At 34.9% G+C, this 24,970-nt stretch overlaps 2 protein-coding genes across 3 annotated transcripts; one reads left to right on the plus strand and one right to left on the minus strand.

The window, feature by feature from the left end:
* Window positions 1-1,434: 1,434 nt before the first annotated feature.
* On the minus strand, window positions 1,435-14,785 carry mettl13 (methyltransferase 13, eEF1A lysine and N-terminal methyltransferase). The gene is made up of 8 exons (NM_001044769.4): window positions 14,516-14,785; window positions 11,577-12,318; window positions 9,222-9,421; window positions 8,804-8,993; window positions 8,192-8,353; window positions 6,567-6,779; window positions 5,799-5,930; window positions 1,435-2,151 (listed from the first exon to the last, which is right to left on the minus strand). Exons 1-8 carry the CDS (start codon window positions 14,666-14,668, stop codon window positions 1,871-1,873), a joined length of 2,073 nt encoding a protein of 690 aa, NP_001038234.3. The 5' UTR covers window positions 14,669-14,785; the 3' UTR covers window positions 1,435-1,870.
* A 139-nt stretch (window positions 14,786-14,924) lies between these two features.
* itpa (inosine triphosphatase (nucleoside triphosphate pyrophosphatase)) lies at window positions 14,925-23,228 on the plus strand. 2 transcript variants are annotated; one of them, NM_001099986.2, is given in 8 exon segments: window positions 14,925-15,039; window positions 17,781-17,838; window positions 17,930-17,994; window positions 18,074-18,147; window positions 19,186-19,217; window positions 19,439-19,551; window positions 20,839-20,915; window positions 22,963-23,225. In NM_001099986.2, coding segments are annotated over 8 exon segments (612 nt in total). In that variant the 5' UTR covers window positions 14,925-14,976; the 3' UTR covers window positions 23,093-23,225.
* Window positions 23,229-24,970: the final 1,742 nt, after the last annotated feature.

A 24,970-nucleotide genomic window follows, 5' to 3' on the forward strand; every position in this document is an offset into this window, starting at 1 on the left:
AAGAAGTAATAAATCTGTTATATTTCTCTTTGATTTCTTATCTTCAAAATGTAAAAACTGTGAACAGACAAAACAAACATTTTTGTGAAGTTCGTTTAACCATGAAACTCATCAAACGAGATGACATTTTTATGCAATTATTTATTTTACAAAAGAACCCAGGTGATTTTAAAAAGCAAAGTTGCATCTTCTGTATCGATAATAATTTGGGTCTTTAAATAAAGTCCATTTAAAGTCCAGTCTTAAAGTAAAATACACTGTAAACAATGCTGAGTTCCACACAATTCCTTCATGTTGTCCCAACAGAAATTGATTTAGTTAACTTAATTGTGGGTTTTTTTTGTTTTGTTTTTTTTTTTTACAAAATGAACTACATTGTAAAACCAAAAAAGTTAAGGTAACTCAAAACATTTGAGGAATCTGATTGCAACAAACCTTTTAAGTTTTAAAATTAATCCTAATGAGTACTGTGAACTTTATTTATGTAAATAAAGCAATTTGAGCACAGTAAAAGCCAATAAATGAAAAAAAAACTCAGTAACTTAAGGCAAGTCAAACTGTTTAAGAAAAAAGACAAAGCATTTGAGTTAATGAGTAATGAGTATTTAATTAACTAATTACCTTCAACACTGAGTTCAAAACTTTTTTTTAAATGAGTAGAATTAACTTTCAGCCTATTTTGAGTAAACTACACAGATTTCATTTGATAATTTTAAGTGTTGGGTTTTACAGTGTGGATTAAACATTAAACAATTAAGTTTTCTCCTTTCTTTCAAATGGATACAAAAGAAGTGTCTCATTTCTCTCAGAAGGCAAATTGCCTTTTATAATTATGTTAGCAAGTATTAACAAAACAAAGTTTTAAGATGTTTACCCTTCCACAATTAAAAGCATTGACAAGGACTTAAATTAAGCAAAAATCCCCTAAGATGTTGCTGTTGTTGGGGTTCTTTCAACATTTAATGTCATGAAAGAACCCCAATAACAGCAACATAAAAAACCTACAAACATCTACACCCTTAAATCTAAATATATTTATTGTATGTAGCAAAATCAGAAGACACAGTGAAAGTCATTTCCATATTCTATTGTTGAAGATCAAAGTCCTTGTAATCGTCAGCTATTCTTTGTAAAAATTAATCAAAAAAAAGTTGTACATATTGTAATATGGTATTGCTTTTGAAATAATTAATTACTAAACCCATTAATTATATAATTACCTAATTAATTTTAAACCCATTAGAAACCCTGGGCTGATTTAAAATGTCTTTCTTTCAAAGCAGACTTTTGTTCCCCAGAAAGAGCTGCAATAGGGACCAGACTGCCATTTTAAGAAATATCTGGCAACTTGAGGCTAAAACTGGGTTAGTTTCTCAAAGTCCCCATGAAATCACTATAAACTGTTTGTAGATGTTCATATCAGTTTGTTTGTCTTGAGGATATCTATAAGCTAGTGTGCTTCAAAACAGTTACAAAATTCGCATTTAGAAGATATAAACATCCAAAGTTTTCAGTGTGTCAAGATTATTTTGACATCACCACATTACGTTTCTCATCAAATCTTCTGACCAATCAAATGCTCTCTAGTAACTGACATGCCCCACCCCCTTCAAGACACACTTAATCTCAAGCACTCTCACTGGTAGAGCTGTGATAAAAAATTAAACTATATTGGGTGTTTTTTAAAAGGGGTGGAGCTCATCTGTCCCACCCTATCTTTATGTTTCAATTAAAATTATGTCAGACATTGAATAAAAATGAACATTTCAAACCACTTTCCGAGACTTTTAACCTTGAAAGTGATGCCATTTTTTTAAAGTGAAATCATTTATTCATTGTATTGGTTTTGTATTTTGTTAAGATTCCCTCTTCAGACCACTTTCAGGTCATTCAGCATTGCAGTAATGTCTATCTGAGGTGCAGTCTGGCTGTTTGCTCGTAGTGTCTTCTGCAGGTCTTTTGCTGTTTGCTGTAATGTCTGTGGGACGGTGTGAGGTTTGTGTTCTCCTGAGCTTCTGCAACACAGCAGCACCTCATTGACTTCACCCTCGATTCCACGAGAAAACACACATGGGAACACAGAATGAACACGGTCAAGAACTGATTTCCTAAGAGCTGAGTCGCGACACACCAGGTTCAACATGAACAGACCTGCGTTGGGAAAAAAAGAAAGATTGACCATTGAGCAAATGTATATTATACAAAGAAAATATAATGATTTCACCTATTTTAACTTTGTATGCGAAATCATGGATTGATTTATTGGATTAAACCATTAGCATCTTGCTCAAAAATGAACAGAGTTTTCATTAATTTTCCTATTCAAAGCTTGACTCTTCTGTAGTTACGTCGTGTACTAAGAGTGAGAGAAAATTTAAAGCAGCTTTTTTCTAAGTGATTATGGCTAAGAATTATACTCTCATTCTGGCGTAATAATCAAGCAACTTTGCTGCTGTACCATAGCAGTAGCAGGAGCAATAATATTACACCATAACTGAGATCAACAGAGAAGGACAACCACTTCAAACATGGAAGCAAATTGTCAGATAACTTTATTCAGTGGATTCACTAGCACAAAATAATTGTTAGCCTAAAGAATAACAATTTACGCTAGCAAAATAAACGTTTCTTTTGTTTACATAAAGTGCAAGTGCAATATATCTGGCATATTAATATAGGCTCTCTGTTTCGCATGCATTATAGTGTTACAAGATGCCGTTACAGAAATATATACACAGACTTAAAGGGGTGGTCCACTACGATATCATATTTGAAACTTTAGTTGATGTGTTATATAGCTGTGTGAACATAAACAACATCTCTGAATTTCAGACACTTAAAGTTCAATGCAAAGGGAGTTCACCCCATGCAGTGAAGGGGCGTGGCCAGAGGTGCTGTAATGTTATAGCAGAGAAAGCTAAAATGGCATCCAAACGCTGCTATTTCCACAGAGCTTCTTCTGTTTCTGTATTTGGGTTTTCAAAGGACACGACACAAAGACAGAAGCGCTAGCAACTTAATGTTCAAGAGGATTATAATATATATATAATATATATATTAGGGATGCGCCGATATGGATTTTTTGGCCGATACCAATAACCGATAATTCTTCAGACGTGGAGGCCGATAGCCGATATGTATAGGCCGATATTTATAAATATTTCAAAATGATACATTTTTATACAGCAAACTTCATAAAAGATTGAACTGCTCTTATGAACTAAATAGCCTATACTCAAAGCAAAAAAGCTATAACTTCAAAATTGCAAGGTGATTATTGACCTATATTCACGATTTCACATAAATCAGCATGCAAAAATGCATTACTTCCTTTTCTTAATAGCAAAAATTAACATTAAGCAAACTTTACTGTTGCATAAAATTAATAAGGTTAAATAACAAAATGGAATTTAATCAACAAGCAAGTTAAATATATTTAAATAAGATGAAAATGTAAGCACTAAGGATGGAAACCAACTCAAATGGTATTGAATAAAACGGGTTACAGTGATGTACACATGTACAAATACGTCATGTCTGAAAAAGCCTTTTTTACAGGTGTTTTGATAGTTCAGAGCCCCCGTACAAGCGAACAGCTAAATATATATAGTACGTTTAGAAAATGCAGCACAGATTCATCCTATTTGGCGTTTTAGATTCTTTTTAACATGAAGCTGCTGCTTGTCAATCAGACAACGCTTCTTCGGAAAATGTTCGATGAAAAGTTTATGATACACCGCTGTGAGTTTCACTTAACTGTAGAGGCAGAGTTGTTATCAGAGTCAGATTTTCATACAAAACCTGCATTGAGCTGACTTTATGGCAAACACAGAGCTGAATATAAAGACAGAATGAGCGGCTGGTCGAGAGCCTCTATGACTGGATTCACTTTTCCCCCGTGCTACAGTGTGTGTGTGTGCACGGTGACAGCTTGCGCGCTCGTCATAATCAATATGAATATTCGGATCAAACTGAACAAATCTTATACCAACAACATGACCAGCAACGCGTTGATAATAACAAATAATCAGATTACAGACAACCGTTATGTTTACACATGTTGTAAAATGTGTGGGTCGAGCTGCAGTTTGGGTGTGTGTGTGTGTGTGAAGCAAAGAGGGAGAGGGAGAAAGGAGGAGCGGTTTTGGGCAATGAGACTATTTTAGGTGACTGATATGTTGTACCACACGGAAAGTAATAAATATTTTGGACCAAGTTACATGTATCCTCGTTCATTCACCGGCTGCAACTAAAAGAGAAGGCAATTCACCACGAAACTAATATTATTCGGCCCTGGAGTAATAAGTTAAGATCCCCTGCTATCTCTACACAACAAAGAGACGGAGCAGGAAAGGTTTACACATGTAATATTTTTCCTGAGGCGATTTAAACCAAAATACACAAACACATCTACAATCATAAGGAACATGTTTACTTACTGACTTATTAACGTACAGCAATACCACATGAAGAAATGACAGACTTTGAAGGAATAAATAGTGTGGGAGAGATCCATTATAGTGCACTGGGCAAGTCTGAACAAGTTCCGCCCACGCGTGCGCGGCACGCAGGTCTGTACAATTACTTAATTTATCGGCTTAAAGATATCGGCCTAATTTAGACATCGGATCGATAACGATAATCTTAAAAAAAGCATTTATCGGCCGATAACGATATGGCCGCCGATATATTGTGCATCCCTAATATATATATTATCAGAATTATTAGCCCCCCCCCCGTTTTATTTTTTCCCCCAATTCCTTCTAAGCAAAATAGTTTTAATAAAACAGACATACTGTGAAAATTTCCTTGCTCTGTTAAACATCATTTGGGTAATATTAAAAAAGAAAAAAAGAATCAAAGGAGGGCTAAGAATTCTGACTGCAACTGTATATATGATTGAAGTCAGAGTTATTAGCCTCCCTGTTTATTTTTTTCCCCAATTTCTGTGTAACGGAGAAGATTTTTTAAAAACTTTTCTAAACATAATAGTTTTAATAACTTATTTCTAATCACTGATTTATTTTATCTTTGCCATGATGACAGTAAATAATATTTGACTAGATATTTTTCAAGACACTTCTATACAGCTTAATGTGACATTTAAAGGCTTAACTAGTTTAGTTAGGTTAACTAGGCAGGTTAGGGTAATTAGGCAAGGTATTGTATAGCAATGGTTCTGTAGACTATTGAAAAAAAAATATAGCTTAAAGGAGCTATTAATTTTAAATACCTTAAAAGGGTGTTTAAAAATTAAAAACTGCTTTTATTCTAGCCGAAATAAAACAAATAAGACTTTCTCCAGAAGAAAAAATATGATCAGATGTACAGTGAAAATTTCTTTGCTCTGTTAAACATCGTTTGGGAAATATTAAAAAAGAAAAAGATTAAAAGGGGGTAATGATTCTGACTTAAACTGTATATGCATCATTCCTGTTTTTGAAGGTTTTAATTCCATAGTAATACAATTTTCTGTGGAGTTATAATGTTCAATACATTGTTTATTGTGTTTTTCATTCATTTTACTGAAATATACACACACCCACACCCGCACCCACACCCACCCACCCACACACACACACACACACACACACACACACACACACACCCACACCCACACCCCCACACACACACACACACACACACACACACACACACACACACACACACACACACACACACACACACACACACACACACACACACACACACACACACACACACAAATAAAAAACAAATAGCCTACAATATATTAATGTTAAAATAAAGTGATCAGCCCTTTAACAAGAGTTCCTTACCTCTGGGGCTTAACAAGCTGTAAACTTTCTTCAGAAGAGATGTTTCTACAAAGGCAGGTGGAGGGCAGCTCATGCCCAGGGTGGTGTCTTTGCTGTCAACGTCAAACATGATGACATCAAAATAGCGCTCCCCTACAAAAAGTGGAGAAAAATATAATAAATTCAGGAAGGAATGGGTTGTCTTGTACAATTGAATTTAACCACTTAACTGTATATATGCACATGTAATTTACACTTAATATTATAGATTTTGTATGCATATTATGGGGTGGCACAAAGGCTCAGTAGTTAGCACTGTCGCCTCACAGCAAGAAAGTCGCTCGTTCGAGTCTTAGCTGAGTTAGCTAGCATTTCTTTGTGGAGTTTGCATGTTCTCCCTGTGTGCATGTGGATTTACTCCGGGTGCTCCGATTTCCCTCAAAGTCCAAAGATATGCCCTATAGGTGAATTTGGTAAACTAAGTTGGCCATACTGTGTAAATGTGAACGTGTATGGAAGTTTTTTTATATTACTGGGTTGCGGCTGGAAGGGCATCCGCTGTGTAAAACATATGATGAAATAGTTGGCGGTTCAATCCGCTGATATATAAGAGACTAAGCTGAAGGAAAATGAATGATTATTTGAATGAATGAATGAATGAATGATACACACATTGCGATATCGATGCAGTAACGATATATTGTGCAGCCCTATACATTTTTGGTTGAACTATGCCTTAAACAAAGATGCACAGTGTACGGCCGGCCTCTGATCTAGATGCTTTCTCACCTTCACTCTCCAGGGTTGTGATGTGCTCCAGTCCGTCTCCCAGTGTAACTTTTAGCCTGTCGTCAATCTGAAATCCAAACCAGGTCTGAGCGACATCCAGCACCACCGGATCCAGTTCAACCACCTCCACCCGAGCACATGGCACAAAGTCCCGCACAAACTGAGGCAGGCCGCCACCACCTAGACCCACCAGCAACACAGACACTGGCTGATCTGTTGGAGAACACATGACAGACTGATCAGAACAGGTTCATCTTTGAATTATGCATATTATTGAGAAGAATGGATGTGCAAAGTACAAATATCTGACATATCTCACTCAATGTTAACTTAAAAGTATAAAATCACGTCTGTCACATGTTTGTTAACGCTTTCCTAACATGATTTATCATTAACAAAGCATTTGTTCATTGAATTATTGTAAAGCAAACACTACGCCACCATTATCTATGCCTTATTAACAGTTGCTCATTAACTGTGTTGTTCATGTTATCTAATCCATGGAGAAATACATTAGTGTATGGGTAAGTATAGTTAACAACTCATTAGTCTGTTAATATGTAGAGATACATTAGAATAGGAGTTAACATTAACAAAGATTACAGTATGTAACACTGAATAAATTACATGTCAACTAATATATTAATTAACACATTAATATATGTTTAGTTGACATTAACAAAGATTATATAATGCACAATGAATGAAATAACTAATACATCTAATTAACAGATTTATATATGTTGAGTTAACATTAACAAAGTTTAAGATAATACTAAACAGATGTGTTGTTCACCACTAATTCATGTTAACTAATGCATTAAACTACATTTATGATGAAAATCAGAATCTTTTTTTTTTATTTACTGTTTGAGAGCCCATGATGACTATAAACAGCTGCTGTATGACAAGTGCTACACAATGATTTTTGTTTTGCTTGGTTGTTCAGGAAACAAAAACACAGTATGCAACACCATTTAAGTGAGCACATAATACTTTTTTTTGTTGTATTAACTTTATTCTGTGATGCTAGCAGTAGAAAAAAATGCAAAAATAATGGGAAAAAAAACTTATCTCAATAAATAAATACTTTTATTTAGTACAGATGCAAAAAAAATTGTCAAAAGAGAAAATAAAGGCATATTATTGCTAAACATTTAATTATCAAATAAATGCAGTGAAAATAATCTCTGAATTGAACTTTAATCAATGATTCAAAAAATGCAGCATAAAAAATATAAAACCAAAAAAGTAAATATAAATGTAAAAAAAACATTTTAACAGCACAACCATTTTCATCAATAATGATAAAAATAAGAAAAGTTTTTGTAATCAGCATATCAGAATGATTTCTATGTAATGGCTGCTGAAAACACAGCTCTGCATCACAGGCATGTATCACATAAAAAAAAAAAAACATTCAGGGACACCCGTCATTTTAAATTAGAATAAATTACAATATTATTTGGATTTTAAAAAAATCTTTAACCATGCTAAACCATGCTTTTAAATGAATTTGTATTACTGCCAATCTTCATTTTTAGCAGGTATACTATTAGATTTTTTTACATTTAAAAGTGCACACTTCATCTTTAAAAAAAACTATTTAATGTTATCAAACTTACCTTTATTATTGATTGCATCCATTCCTAGCATTGCTAAACCCGCCACCATGACCTCATGATGCGTACAGCAGAGAAACCCTCTGTCCACACTGCGATCTTTAGCACCAGTTGAAGCAGGCTGTTTGGCTTTTTTCTTGTTCTTCTTTTTAGAAGCAGAAGAAGCTGTAAAAAAAGAAGAATAGCCAAAATAAATCTTCAGTTTGCAGAATATATTTGTTTTTGTTTCTTTGTATATTTATTGCCACATCAGCAACTAACAGCTAGTTCAGTATATCTTAGCATATCATACTATATATTCAGTATATATTCGAGTATATCTTGTATAGAAGTCTTTAAAATTTCACATTTCTAAATACAAGTGTGTCAACCTAGAACAGTGTTTCCCAACCCTGTTCCTGATGGCACACCAACAGTACACATTTTCAACCTATTCCTAAACAAACACACCTGAATCTACTCATCAGAACATTAGAAGTGCCTCCAAAACCTGAAATGAATGGGTCAGATAAGGGAGACATCTAAAATATGTACTGTTGGTGTGCCTCCAGGAACAAGGTTGGGAAACACTGGCCTAGAGTGACCAATTCAGCATCTGGGTATATATAACAGCACCTGCAGCAGCAGATTGGAGTCTGCTCTCTGACTGCACCAGCTGAGAATTATTCATAAAGATAAGCCTGCGATAGAGGTAACCGTCCTCTCCTCTCACATCCTCCACTGAATACTCTCCAGTCAAAGCACTGAGCCCTCGTCCAATCACTTCCCTCCAGCCTAGATCTCCTCCCACTGACAGAAACGGCACCTTAAACAGAGGGCATGGGAAAGAGAGAGGAATGAGGACCATGAAGGATGAACATTAGAGACATCTGCTTCTTAAGGGTCCCGTGAAATTAAATAAAAAACGTAGATGTTAGTTTTAAGGATATCTATTAACTACTAGCGATTAGCTGTTGTGCATTTAGAAAAAATAAACCTGATATAAACATCTTTAAACTCAACCACTCTCACTTTGTTTGTTATTTTAGTGTACCTGCTGATTGGCTGGCATTCCAGGAGGGGCGAGTTCCATGACCACTGGCGAGAGCTCTGATTGGACAGCCTGCATGTCTTCATATTCTTGGTCTCGATGCATTGCCACAATGACAAGACGTCTGAATTTTGCACTGGACGCTAACTGAGCTCGACCTTCAGCTGAACCATATAACCAATCAGACTCACGACCCTGAGGAACTAAACGTAAACAGAATAAATGCCATTAAACTGCATTATTTCATCTTTTGAACCAAACATAAAATGACTTGTGTGTTAAGTTGCACAAATATATTTGAGGGAAGAGCCAAAAATACACTGTACAGGTGTGAAAATGATTGTCTTTTCTATTATTTTTTTTCTTTTTATTCTTTATTTATTTATATACATTTTGTAAGTGTCCTTCCACAAATTCATTAGCACCTAATTTTAGATTAGCAATACACATCGATAAGAACTTAATTTAGACTATTTTAAAGCTGAATTTCTCCATATTTTTTTTTGTTTTGAACTATAATCATATATTATCAGCCTAACATCAGTCTATCCTAACAAACCATACATAATACATACATATACATAGTTGACGTCAGAATTATTATCAACAAAATTACTAGTCCCTTTAAGCTACATATTTTTTCAATAGTCTAAGTTAAGCCTTTAAATGTAACTTTAAGCTGTATAGAAGTGTCTTGAAAAATATCTAGTCAAATATTATTTACTGTCATCATGGCAAAGATAAAATAAATCAGTTATTAGAAATGAGTTATTAAAACTATTATGCTTAGAAATGTGTTGACAAAATCTTCTGTCCGTTAAACAGAAATTGGAGGGAAATTGGGGGGGCTGGGGGCTAATAATTCTGACTTCAACTATACTTATATTTTATTTATCTGGGAAAAGAAATTTTATATTCTCTGACTAAAGTAAAATATATGCTGATACAAAACTAAAAGTTCTTTCACATGTAATCTTTAATTTTAAAACTTTTTAACTTTTAAAATTAAAATTATATTATATGACAAAAATTATCCAATAAAATAGTAATCTTATTATCGTATTAGCACTATTTAAAAACAGACATTAGTGATTTGTTAGAAATTAATTGATAATTAATTTCCCTTTGAATACACTGATCGTTAAAGTTATTTTTGTTCATATAATTAGGCACACACATTATAGTTAATTTAAGTTAAATTTTAAAACAGAGAATTATAAAATAAAGAAAATAAAAAATGCATAGGCCTCAATCAAGTAATGTTTACATTCATATTTTAAAAATCTAACAAAATATTATTGTGACAAAGATACACAAAATTTACTGGGTTAGCACTAAAACTTTTTCATGCAAGTTGCTTTTTTCAGTACACTGACTGCTGGGATTTTCTTTGCAGAATCATTGATGATGTTTTTTGCCATACATGCAAACTGCTGTTTAATTATTGTTTGAAAACAAAATGTACACTACTTCTTTTGTTAGTGCACATTGTTATTCATTAGTTGAACAAGTAATCCAGACAATGCACTGTTTGTTTTGATCTATAAAGTCTGACCCTTTACTTATGTGCTTGGAGTGGCTGTCTTTTTCTGATGATGTCATTTTGACACTTCAAGAACAATATTTTTAACCACACCGTTCTTACCATTAGTTTGCTATGAGGGAATAATGCACAAAAAAGTCTCGCCCCCACAACCAATATTCAGTTTGAGTTGAAAGAACATCAACGTCCTGAAATGTCTCCATTTACATAGACTTTAACAGCACACTTATACATAAAATAAAGGAATAAACAGCCTTGCAACTCAAAAGTAGGGCTGTTTTTTTTCTACAGTAGGTGAAAAAAAACGCATAACAAAACCATACTGTTTCATTAGAGCTGCACAAAATTAGAAAAAACTGACACCGCAATATAATTCATTGTCTGCAATATAATTCACATTTTTACATGAATTGGGGTTATTTTGTACAGGGAAAATGTCTGGATAAAGTACAATTGAACAAATACAAATTCATTGTTTGCTTTTCTGTGAAATCTAACAGTACTGAGGTACAGAAATTCAATAATAGATAAAATAACACTGTATAGTGTTTTCATTGTATAAATAATTAAATGCAATTAATTTTAAAATCTTAAAATCTTAAATCTTACATAGTCCCAGGTTTTAAAAACACATACAAATAAAAATCTTTCGTTCTATTTTAGGGTTAAACCTTGAGATGACCCCACAAATCACACGTTCTGAACTGTTCAACTACTGATCAACTATTGCAGAATCACACATTGCGATATCGATGCTGAAATGATACAATATGGACCACTATGTTGCACTCTATAAAATAAAACCTAACGCTCACCAATAAAGATGGCGAAGTGATTGCTCCGCGGGGTCTTAGCAGAAGGTGGGCCGTCCTGTATGGTCAGAGTGTACCGTGGGCGTCCGCTGGCTGCGTGGCACAGCGTGAGTGAGGGTGTGCTGCTTGAGTCTGTTCCTCCTCTGAGTTTATGCAGCATTAGATTATAAGCCTGCCTCTCCTTGACTGCAGACAGCAGCTCCTCTACTGATGCCAGTCTAGCCGGAGCGCCATCCTCCCCCTGGCACAGCTCAAGAACAGCAAATGGAGGGGCTTGTCGAAACTTAGTGCAAACCAACACAAAAACGGGGAGTGCAAAGGAGGAATCGGACTCTTCGTTCTGTTGTCCGGTTAGACAATGTACTCTCACTGCCCATCCCTTAACAAAATGCTCCACTGCTAACTTTATGACATGCTCCTGGGCTAACGTTATGCAGACATACCTCCCGCCCACAGCCAAAACTCTGCCAACCTCTGCCAGCATCCGGCCTGCAAGAGCACCATCCTCTTCTGAAGCCATGGCGTCCAGAGTGCCTTTATCCAGAGTCACCTGAAAGCTCCCGCTCTCGAAGCCGGTCTGGGTGGCATCCAGCTGCTGGAAGGAGAGGTCTGGACGGCGCTCTGCATTCCTCTGGTTCATATGGGAGACCACCGTCTCGCTGATGTCAATGTTGGTCAGCTGACGGTAGCCAACATCATAGAGCTGTTCACTGAGTTCAGAGTTACCACAGCCCACCACCAATACCTGCACAACAACAGATTATTACACACAAAAAATTAGCACTTCATCCATTATGGACTAAAAAACTAAATTCAGATTAAGATTTAAACAGATAGAAAAGAAATATGCATACAAAATTGAGAAAAATAAAACCCTCTTTTCAGAATGCAACGGCTTCTGCTAGTAAAAGACAGTATTTAGTATGAGTCCATATACCAGACGCAAGTTCATCTTCTAATTTATGAGTTTTTTTCTGCTTTTTTCCCTCTGTCCACGCAATCCCATACTGCCTCTATAACACTATAGTAAGGTCTGGACTCTGTAGAGGCCATTTCATGACCATTTAAGTCTGTAAATATCAATCATGAACATCTATATTTTTATTATAGATATTATTTTACCACATTATAAATAAAACTAAATAATCACACTAAAATGACAAACTCCGGGTGCTCTGGTTTCCCCCACAGTTCAAAGACATGTGGTATAGGTGAATTAGGTAGGCTAAATTGTCTATGTAAAAACATGCTGAATAAGTTGGCGGTTCATTCCGCTGTGGCAACCCCGGTTTAATAAAGGGATTAAGCCGAAAAGAAAATGAATGAATGAAAGAATAAATAAAATGACAAATCTAATGGTGGTCAAAGACTTTTGCAGAGTACTATTTATAGTCAGAATTATTAGCCCCCTGAATTATTAGCTCCCGTTTATTTTCCCCCCAATTTCTGTTTAACGAGAGTAGATTTTTCACACATTTTTAAACTTAATAGTTTTAACAACTCATTTCTAATAACTGATTTATTTTATCTTTGCCATGATGACAGTAAATAATATTTTACTAGATATTTTTCAAGAAATGTCTAGAAAAATTAGTTTGGTGGGCAGGGAAACTGTACTCCTATGTCACATTGTGGTGGGCCTCAAAATAGGAGGGATTTGGATCCTATTTTAACGTCAGGAAATTAAAAAATGAGACTTAATGTCTTTACATGACCTCAATATGACAATAGACACACTATACTTACACACAGATCTGTCCAAACAGCTTACAAAAGATGATTTTCATTATAGGTGCCCTTTAAAATGACACAGACTGAAACCAAAACTTTTAAAAAGTGGTAAAAGTGAGACGCTTCTTCCTTTCTTTTGTCCATTCTTTCTTGAGATGCATATTATTCTTCTATTTAGTTACTGATGCCTACTTTGCAGCTTTCAGCATTGAATTGAATAATTTATAATAATATTTTGTGTTTTGCAGCAGAAATATTATTTATTAAATTGACATGCATACAAAAACACCGCAATGCTTCATTTTTGTTTGATGCAAACCACTGATTTATTTTTCATAATTTAACAGCAGAACTACAGCATTGTTCACAGTCAATTAAATAGTGCAAATATTGTTTGGAAGTCATATACATGCGATTTCAAAACCAGTATTTAAAGCAGTGTGATAAACAATATAGGGAGCTCTTGTATAGGTCAATAGACACAAGCTGTCAGTGTAAAAAAAAAAGAATGAATGTGTGAATCTAAAACCAACTTTCCCTCAATTAATTACTGTGGTAAAGTTGGTTTTATATTTACACATTCTCACTTTCTCCTTAATATAATTTCAGAAAAGTGTTCTTTGCAAATACTAAATACTGAAATCATCTTTCAACCAACGACTATCAAAGTGAAACATAGTTCACAGTCATTTAAATAGTGGTAATGTTGTTTTTAAGTTATAGCCTACTTGCATGTGCTTTCAATATAGCTAAATTTGGTTTTATTCCTGCACATTTGTTCATTTAACTGTCTCTTTAATGTTTGCTAAAATAATTTAAATATTCGGTCTGAAATGGCATGCAAGTTATAACTTTAAAAGTTCAAAACAACATTAACACTATTTATTTGACTATGAACAATGTTGTACTTCAATAGTCATTGGCTGCTAAAATTATTTCCCTATTTAAAATTGACAAAGAATACTTTTCTGAAATTATATTATTAAGGAGAATGTCTGAATATGCATATCTAAAAACAACTTTACCTCCATCAATTCATTTAACGCACCCTTGCAGAATAAAATAGTTAATATTCAATAATAATATAAACTTGAGTGTATAGGTAACGTTATGCTGAAGTTTAAGCTTCTCTCAGTCAACCTGACATGAGATCACCGGAAATAACTACAAGAAACAAATGTATTAGTTGCAGAAAGTAAAGTAAAAGTGACCTTATCTCGTGGTTTGATGTATTTATGCAGAACCCCGCAGAGTGAGTTGTAGTCTCCGTACCACTCAAACGCCTTCTCTCCTCTCTTACGGAAAAAGCGCTCCCAGTAATCCGCTGAGCTGAACTCCTCAGCGGTGCGAGGTAACAAACTCATGCTGACGGAGCAGACAATCAAGGATTTATTTGTCAGGTAATACCGATGAAATTTGTTCTATGTTGCTGTCGTTGACATGAGGCTCTCCCACATGTTTTGCACTTTCCACCCGGAGAGATTTTACAGAAGGACATCACAGAACAAGCAGCGATTGGTCGGTGTGGGAGATGGGCCCGTCTACAGTGCGGCGTAGAGGTTTGATTGGTGAGCGTTTTAGCTAGACGAATACGATTGGTTTGTGGCATGACCAGGGCATGACCATGACAGAGCTTGTGTGTTGATTTTACAGTTCCGACAGAGACTGAAGCATGGCAGTACCGACCGGTAGAGCGTTGGTTTTCGTTACCGGGAACGCGAAAAAGTTGGAAGAGGTGAGACTGTGGAGTGTGTTTAAAATAATGATTTACCCACAAAGCATACAATCTAAATACAGTTTAGAAGAGAATACAAGTGACTCGCAGTGAAGGAGTAGTCTCTCCTCTTGTTATTATGGGAGTCTTTATAAATACAATGAACTGTCAAGTACAGTCATTGCTGCTAAATAACACTTATTTAGTTGGTTGACCTTTGCAGTGTTTGAAACAGTTAATTTCAAGAATAAAATGCACACCACGCACAAAAAAAATAGGTTTTGCATTGGCTAGTGTAGGTACTTAATGTGTCTGTACTAAATCAACTGCAAAATGTCTAAAATGCTGGTTCATCTGTTGTTTTATTTTAAATGTTTTAGGTTTTGCAAATGTATGAATTACCTTTTTGTTAGTATATCAAAGTGCAGACTGAAAGCTTTATCGTGTAATTTTATAATAACGAAACAAGTTAACAAGCTGAATCCATAAATAAAGTACACATTTGATATTTAAAGAGTTGACATTTTCCAGTTTGTGCTTCAGGCCTAGGAGTCAAAAGTTTTCTATTGGTGCTTTACAGATTTTCCAGCATTTTTATAACCAGTCCAACAGAGTTTATATAAATGTACAGTATATAGTGATTGGGGAAGAGGGGCGGGGCTGACGTTGGATGGCGGGGATGGCGTTGGATGGCGGGGGACTGTCACGGACGGAGGACGAAAGTGAAGGGCAGGGGGTTGGGGAGTCTGGAGTTCCAGATCTGGTGTGTTCCGGCACAAATAAGCCCTGTGTAATATTCATTCATTTTCTTTTCGGTTTAGTCCTTTTATTAATCTGGGGTTGCCAAAGCGGAATGAACCACCAACGTATCCAGCATATGTTTTTAAGCAGCGGATGCCCTTCCAGCTGCAACCCATCTATGGGAAGCATCCATACACACTCATTCATACTCACACACTACGAACAATTCAGCTTACACAATTCACCTGTAACACATGTCTTTGCCACATGAACATAAATTCACATAAAAAGCATATATCTTAACCTTAGATCGAAACAACTGTTTGTATTTTCCAGAATAACTAACCACAAAGTTATGGGATCAAAAAAAATCAATCTGTAAACATTTACATAAACTGTTTTATACTTCAAATGAGGAAAATAAACGCATTATGGATTTGACAAAAAAAGTCTGTGAGTTTATAGTCTACAACATATTTTGTAGAAATTCTGTGAATTAAAATGCACAACACAAAATAAATAATGATAATCAAAAGGAGAAGAGTATTATAGAACAAACAGGATTGATTTTGTTTTATTTTATATTTTTGCATTTATAAGGAAAAAGTGTCTTACGGATGTGACATCTCTCCGTTATTGATGTGACCGATCTGAAATTGCCACTTGTGTGACTTTGGTAAATTAAATATAATAGTTTGAAAACATTAACAGAGACATTTTGAGTATTTCTTAAGTACTGTAAAATACTTGCTTACAAAAAAAATAGAAAATGATTCCCATATTTTGGTAAAAACTTATTTTTTTCATGGCATGGTTGACACTTGCATAGAATTGCTCATCTGTTTCTTTCAAATGGTTATTTAATTTAGCAGAGTAAAGACACAGAAATATGAAATTTAGACTTAATTATTTTGTGGCAATTGAAGCTGAATGTAAGATTCAGAAAGCAGAGACAGTCAAATATTTGTTATCGTGGGAGCCTTAAAGATAATATTTTCAGGTCAAAATGTCATATATAAAGCTCTATTTAAAAACAACATCCTATTAAAATAAACAGTTAATAAGGGACCATAATACATTTTATTGCATTTTAAAAGATTAAAAATCTACTCACAAGTGGATTAAACTGCGGTTTGAAGAACAGTGGCAAATTATGAAGATTTAAAATTTACAATTAGTATTTTGAACTAAGTCCAGTCATTGCTTCCAAATAAACAAATAGTTGGTTAGTGACCATTAAAACATGGTTTTTAATTCAAGAGTAAATGCCCATAAACATGCTAAAAACGTAGACTAAAATTATTAAATATACCTGAAAAACATATTTTCATCTTTGCCTTTATGCGAAAAAAAATTAAGATAAAAAAGAAACCTGTAAAATATTACTTAAAAACAATTACTAATTCATCAAAATGAAACTAACTGAGAGGCGACACGAAGGCTCAGTGGTTAGCACTGTCACCTCTCAGCAAGAAGGACTGGTTCGAGTCTCTGCTGGGTTAGTTGGCCTTTCTGTGTGGAGTTTGCATGTTCTCTCCGTGTTGGTGTGGGTTTCTCTGGGTGCTCTGGTTCCCAGCCATTAGCCATAGTGTACAGCAGTGGTCACCAAACTTGTTCCTGGAGGGCCGGTGTCCTGCAGATTTTAGCTCCAACCCTAATCAAACACACTTGAACAAGCTAATCAAGGTCTTACTAAGTATACTTGAAACATCCAGGCAGGTGTGTTGAGGCAAGTTGGAGATAAACCCTGCAGGGACACCAGCCCTTCAGGACCGAGATTGGTGACCCCTGGTGTACAGTATGAGTGTGAATATGAGAGCGTATGGATATTGTCCAGTTGTGGGTTGCAGCTGGAAGGGCATCCGCTCTGTAAAATAAATGCTAAATAAAGGCCCCTGACGAATAAAGGTACTCGGCCGAAGGAAAATGAATGAATGAATGAATGAATGAATGAATGAATGAATGAATGAATGAATGAAACTAACTAAATGAGTCAAATCTAAAATTCTCTGTTCAAACAGGTAGTTCAAATCCTTGGTGACAAATTTCCCTACAAACTGATTTCTAAAAAGATTGACTGTAAGTATTGAGCTGTTGTTTTTATGCCTTTATGGCATTTTTATGACTAAAACATGCTGTTGATGTATTTGCAACGCAACTTCTCTTCCAGTGCCTGAATATCAAGGTGAACCAGATGACATTTCCATACAGAAGTGTAAAGAAGCAGCAAGGCAGGTTTGTGAATTTAACACTTTTCCGCCTTAGTTTCCCCTCAGTTGAGGCGTCATACTAATGCTGTGTGTTTTGTGTAAAGGTTGATGGGCCAGTGCTGGTAGAGGACACCTGTCTGTGCTTCAGAGCTTTAGAAGGACTGCCAGGACCTTACATGTGAGCCATTTGCAAGTAAATTTGCTAATGTAACCCATAATTAAGTCCTTCACTACAAAAAATGCTTTTCTTATTTGGATTTTTTTTGTGTACTGTGTACTGTCAAATTTTTCACTTTTATTGTCACATCATCAGCAGCATGTGTACTATGATGAGTGAAAAGCTTGCTGGCTTCAGACAGTGCAAAATTCACAGTGTAATTTTTTTTTCTAATCTGAATATCTACAAATTTTTAAATAAACAAGAAACAAGAAAAATAATCTGCCAATGGGATAAGAAAAATAATCTTAGAAAAAACAAAATTCTTATTTGAAATATTTTGCTTATTTTATGTCTATATGTGTCTAGAAAATGCTTAAAAAGTTGTTTTAAAAATATATATAATCAAAAATAAAATGCATCCCCAAAATCAAAAAGGACATGGTTGCGATTTTAGCAGAAATTCAATATAAAAATACAAGCATATTCTTTTACAATCTAATTTTTGAGGCTCTGGCAGGTATTTCCGCGTAGAGATTAGCCTTTTTGTTGTCTCTGAAAATCATTTTACAGTATTCAAATGGGTGCATTAACACATTGTTTTTAAACTAGCTGTCATTTTTACCCATATCACCCAATAATTTATCAGTATGATAAATATGCACTCCTAATTTATAATAAATATTGTGTTCATATTAATATAAAGAAATAACCAAATACTAAGTTTACTACAGCCAAAGAGTATTTGTATTTTACTACAACACACCACAGTTTACTGTAGTAGAAACTAAAGTATGCTTCAGTATTTATTATAGTTTATCAATTCACGATTGTTAATAATAAAACATGCTGTAGCATTTATTAACAATATGTTGTTGATTCTTAAATATATACAGTATAATATACTTTACTAATATTATTAATATACAGATATACAAAAACACTATATTTATTATAAATTACTTATTTTTTTCATGCAAATTCCTTTTTATGCTGTAAATATAAAAATGTACACATTTAGTTTTTACCCAGTGCACTAAATATTTGTTCTCGTGACAGAAAATGGTTCTTGGATAAACTGAAGCCTGAAGGTAAGACGCATTTTACATGGAACAATTATAAACAATAAATAATTGTATAATAATATACAAAAAATAGAACTGTTATACAAATATGGTCTCAAACAAAGCAAGTGTGACTCATAACTTTCTCATAAGTGTGAATTCATAACTTTAATAAACATTAAAGCTACATCAGCATCATTTGTGCTAATGCATTCTGTCAGACTTAGTCATCTTTAACATTATTGCAGGATTGTACAAAATGCTGGCGGGTTTTGAAGATAAATCAGCCTGGGCTCTGTGTACGTTTGCTTTCTGTGCTGGAAAAGAGGAGCCAGTTCAGCTGTTCAGAGGAATAACTGAGGTGAGATTTTTTTTGTATGTGTTGAATTTTAGTGTTCATATAGACTATGCAAGTTTATTAAAAGCTGAAACAAGTAGAGCTGGGCAATATATAACAGGGAAAATAAGTATTGAACACGTCACCGTTTTTCTCAGAAAACATATTTCTTAAGGTGCTGCTGACTTGAAATGATTTCCCTGGATGTTGGTAACAACCATAGAAATCCAAATATGAAAAGAAAAAGTATCTAATTAGTTTACAAATTAAGTTAAGCATAATAAAATGAAATGATGCAGGGAAAAAGCATTGAACACATGAAGAAAGGGAAGAGTAGAAAGGCAGTGAAAGCCCAGACAATGCAGCTGAAATCTCTTTCAACCCTCTGCCCTTCATCATTGTAAATGAATATTCGTTGTTTCAGTCCAACATCTACATTATCAGGATGATAAAGATGAAACCGGGGTGGACATTTCAGCTAGACAATGATCCAAAACACAGCCAAGGAAACTCTCAAATGCTTTCAGAGAAAGTAAATCAAGATGTAGAATGGCCTATCCAATCCCTTGACTTGAACCCAATGGAAAATACAAAATAAAGCTCAGATTTGACAGAAGAGACTCACAGAACCATCAAGACGTTTACACTCTGTTGAAGTCTGTGAAGAAATCACAACTAAGCAATTTACTTGACTTCATTCTCCAAATAAGAGACTGCCATCACCAAAAACAGCCTTTTATATAAAGTATTTAATACATTTCACTAGTTCAGTACTTTCTCCTTCTGTCATTCCATTGTAATAACTATATCTATGCACATAACTTATTTTTCAAATTTCTTTTGTTTTATTTTTTTAATGTTTGTATTATTTCTGTTTTTACCAAAATCAGGTTCGGTTCCATCTCAACAGCTCCTTTAGAAATATTATTCCCAGGAAAAAAACATGACGTGTTCAATACTTATTTTCCCCGCTGTATCACAATATAGTACCCTTACTGTAAATACAATCAATTAATAGTTATATTGACCACATGGAAAAGACAATTTGTTTTTAAATGTTAAAATATATACTCAAAAATATACTAGTTCATATGGAATTATTTAGTTACACATTCTTGTGTAAATATTTATTTTGAGTAATTTAAATGCATTACACTTAATATATGATTAGGTTTAAGATGCAGATTGGGTTTAGTTACATGTAATTATGAGTAATTAATTGTAATTACTATAGTTAGCACTATACTATAGTCTTTAGTCCATGTTTTGATTCCGATTTCCAGCATTTCTAATAATAATAATTACTTCCAGGGTCATATTGTTGAGCCCAGGGGTCCAAGAGATTTTGGGTGGGACCCCTGTTTCCAGCCTGAGGGCTATGACAAAACGTGAGTATCATTTCTAAGTGTGCGTTTCCCATGTAGTATATCATGTTCACCAGCTGGTGGCAGCGTTTGCAAATTTAAAGCCATTAAAACAAATTTGGCTTTGATTTTAATATTTATAAATACACATTCAAGATTTTTCTTTATTAAGTAAGCAGAAATACAGAAACCTTAGTACTATATTATACCAGTCAATGTATTTAACGTTTTTCGTTATTAATTGATTCACAGTATTAAAGTAAGATTTGATTTTTTTTTTAATATTCACTAAGCCAGTGGCGGTTTCTAGTTTAAATGGCACCCTGGGCGAAACCACCCCAAACATCCCCCTAGAAATAAAGACACTATGTGGCTGACCTTTATATATATATATTTAAAATATTTAAATATATATTTTTAAATATACAGTTTAAGTCAGAATTATTAGCCTCCCTTTTATATCTACAGAACAAACCATCATTATACAAGAACTTGTCTAATTACCCTAACCTGCCTAGTTAACCTAGTTAAGCCTTTAAATGTCACTTTAAGCTGTATAGAAGTGTCTTGAAATATCTAGTAAAATATTATTTACTGTCATCATGGCAAAGATAAAATAAATCAGTTATTAGAAATGAGGTATTAAAACTATTATGTTTAGAAATGTGTTGTAAAAATCTTCTTTCTGTTAAACAAAATTGAGGAAAAAAATAAACGGGGCTAATAATTCTGAAGTCAACTGTATACGCTTAAAATAATTATAAATATATAAAAATATATTTATTTATTTTCAATAAATACAACAATTTGTTTATTATTATTATTGCTGTCAATTTTGTTGTAGCTGTAAACTATGTAATTACACAGCTGGAGTAATGTTCTAAGACTTTTGCATGGATAGTAATTATGACAACTCTATAGAATACAAACAATACAGGTTTTACAGAATTATCTGTTGTTTTACACCTGACTCACATCCGAGAATTAATGTTACGGAGTCTTAGTTACCTCCCTGACTCATTATTCCCCTTTCTGCTTCATAGCCATGCTTCGTCAATGTAACAATTTCATCATATTATATAGACTTTAATTTTGTCGACTTGTATGTCAACACATATTGGCATGCATGTAAACATCCAGGATCAGGAACAGCGAATGTGAGAAAAGTTTCCCTAACTAATATACTTAAATGTTTAGCTACCTAAAAAGTCTACTGAGTATCAGTGAGATTTTCCTAAACATGAATTTTGTTATAATAAAGTTTTGTTATAAAATAAGTTGTACCCTGCTGAAAAATCCATCTTAAACCAGCCTAAGCTGGTTGGCTGGTTTTAGCTGGTTAACCAGCCTGGTTTTAGAGGGGTTTTGGCCATTTCCAGGCTGGTTTCCAGCCATTTCCAGCCTGGTCTTAGCTGGTCAGGCTGGAAAATGACCAGCTAAAACCAACTAACACCAGCTTGACCAGCCTGGTTTAAGCTGGACACAGCTGGTTTTGGCTGGTCTCCCAGCCTGGTTAGGCTGGTCAACCTGGTTTTAGCTGGTCATCTCCCAGGAAATGGCCAAAACCCCTCTAAAACCAGGCTGGTCAACCAGCTACAACCAGTCTACCAGCCTATGCTGGTATAAGCTGTTTTTCAGCAGGGTACCCATTCAGAACAAACCATTGATGAGCAAACATAATTCTAATTAGCCTGATTAACTAGCTTTCTAAGCCTGAGTTAATATTTGGCAACAATAGCACAAACTGAATCTGTCTCAGAAAAAATTAGCCGTACTATTTGGTAACACTTTATTTTGATGGTCCATTTGAGTGTTAGTGGACTGTCTGCTTAATATCTGTAGATACTGCTCCTTCAACTGACATTTAACTGACTATAAGAAACTTTGCAAGTACATGTCAACTTACACTAACCTTAACCCCAACCCTAACAATCTACTTATAATCTAATGAAAAATGGTTGGCATGTAGATGCAATGTAACTTAAATTCAACAAACAGACCATCAAAATAAAGTGTGACCCACTATTTAAAGCCCTCCTCATTTTGTCCTACTTTGTGTTTTTGCGGGCAGTTATGCTGAGCTTCCTAAAGAAGTGAAGAACAGTATTTCTCATCGGTACCTCGCACTGGCAGCTCTGTCTGAACACTTCTGTCAGGAAAACGGCGCACCAGAGACCAAGCGCTCAAAACACCAGGACTAAGGACGCATCTATCTGTTTCCAAACCGAATCAGCCTATCAGAGTGCAGTTTGCCTCATCAGTCCAGTGATTGCATGGATGTGCTGTTCAGAAGCGGTTAAAGTAACTTTTAAATAAATGTTTTGTTTATAAAATGTAGATATAGTGCCTTCATTAATGTTCAATATTACATTAGTATTGAGTCAAAGTTAGCATCAGTTATAATAGTTAGTATTACATAAAAGTTGTTTATGGTTTGTGTATGTGTGCGTGACAGTGTGTGTGCATGTGTATGCCTTTGTGTGAATGTGCATGCTTAAGTGTCTGAGTGCGACATTGTGTATGCATGTGTGTGTGCGCGCGTGAATGTGTGCATGTGCTGAATGTGTGTGGGTTTTTTTTTGTGTGCGCCTTGTTAGTGTGTGCGCGCAAATGTGCATGTTTGCATGTGTCTGCAGACTCTGCACATGTGTGTGCATGTGCACTTGTGTGTGTGTGTGTGCGCGCGCATTTGTGTATATGTCAGTATGACTGTGTGTGTGTGTGCGTGCATGTGTGTATGTGCACGTTTTTGTGCTTGCATGCATAGTAGTGTGCGTTTTTACGTGTGTGTGTGTGTGTGTGTGTGTGTGTGTGTGTGTGTGTGTGTGTGTGTGTGTGCACGTGTGTGTGTGTGTGCGTGTGTGTGTGCATGTGCACTTTTCTGTGCATTTGTGTATGTGTGAGTGTGACATTGTGTGTTTTTTTTGTGCATGCTTTGTTTGTGTGTGTGCGCAAATGTGCATGTTTGCATGTGTCTGCAGACTTGTGTGTGCATGTGCACTTGTGTGTGTGTGTGTGTGTGTGTGTGTGTGTGTGTGTGCGCATTTGTGTATATGTGAGTATGACTGTGTATGTGTGTGTGTGTGTGTGTATGTGTATGCGTACCTGTGCTCATGTGTGTGTGTGTGTGTGTGTGTGTGTGTGTGTGTGTGTGTGTGTGTGTGTGTGTGTGTGTGTGTGTGTGTGTGTGTGCGAGAGAGAGAGAGGACAGAGTTTGAGGATTGAGGCATGGGGAATTGAGAGTCATAAATCTTCGGGATGTTCCTGTGACGCCTCCTGTTTGTTCATCTGCCCTGTGCACAGGGGGAGGAAGCTCAGTATTACAGTTATATCATCTACTGTTTGTGTTTCTCATTATTAATGGCACAGTGTTTTCACTGCTGTTACTTGCATTCTCTCTCTCTCTCTCGTTTATTGATCCACTCGTCGCTCACTTTCTCTTCCTGTCCTCCTTCCCCTTGCAACAAAGAAGCCTTTATTACTAACATATGAATGTTTGATTTAAAGATTAGATTTGCCTCTTGCTTTTCTGAAGAAAAAAAGGTAAAAGCAGCTGTTTTATTATGTAAGTAAACTCGTGTTGTTCAAAATAGTTAATTACATGTTTATGTTGTATTCAAATTACAATCAGAAAGTACTTAATTTTACATAAAACCTATGGTTTTCTATTACTTATTGAATTAATTTTAATTAATTCTGTCGAAGAGAATTTTAACAGTGTTAATCCAAATGCAGATTTAGGGTTTTTAAATTGTAAAACTTTAATATCATGCATGTCGTTAGCATAAATTTGCTCTATGAAAATGGCTCCCCAGAGATGGGTTGCAGCTGGAAGGGCATCCGCTGCTTAAAACGTGCTGAATATGTTGGCTGTTCATTCCGCTGTGGCCGAAAAGAAAATGAATGAATGAATACAAAAATAACCATAGAAGCTGGCATGTCATAAAACTCAAACTTTGAATGCCATAAATATAGTGAATTTAGACTGTCAATTTCCCACAAGATAAATAATTATTTAAATAATTTTGATGAATTACTTAATTATATCAAATGTTCATGAAGAGATGAACATTGTCCGC

Source organism: Danio rerio, chromosome 20 (genome assembly GCF_052040795.2).
Source record: "Danio rerio strain M-AB ecotype USA chromosome 20, GRCz13ab, whole genome shotgun sequence".
Taxonomy (NCBI): domain Eukaryota; kingdom Metazoa; phylum Chordata; class Actinopteri; order Cypriniformes; family Danionidae; genus Danio; species Danio rerio.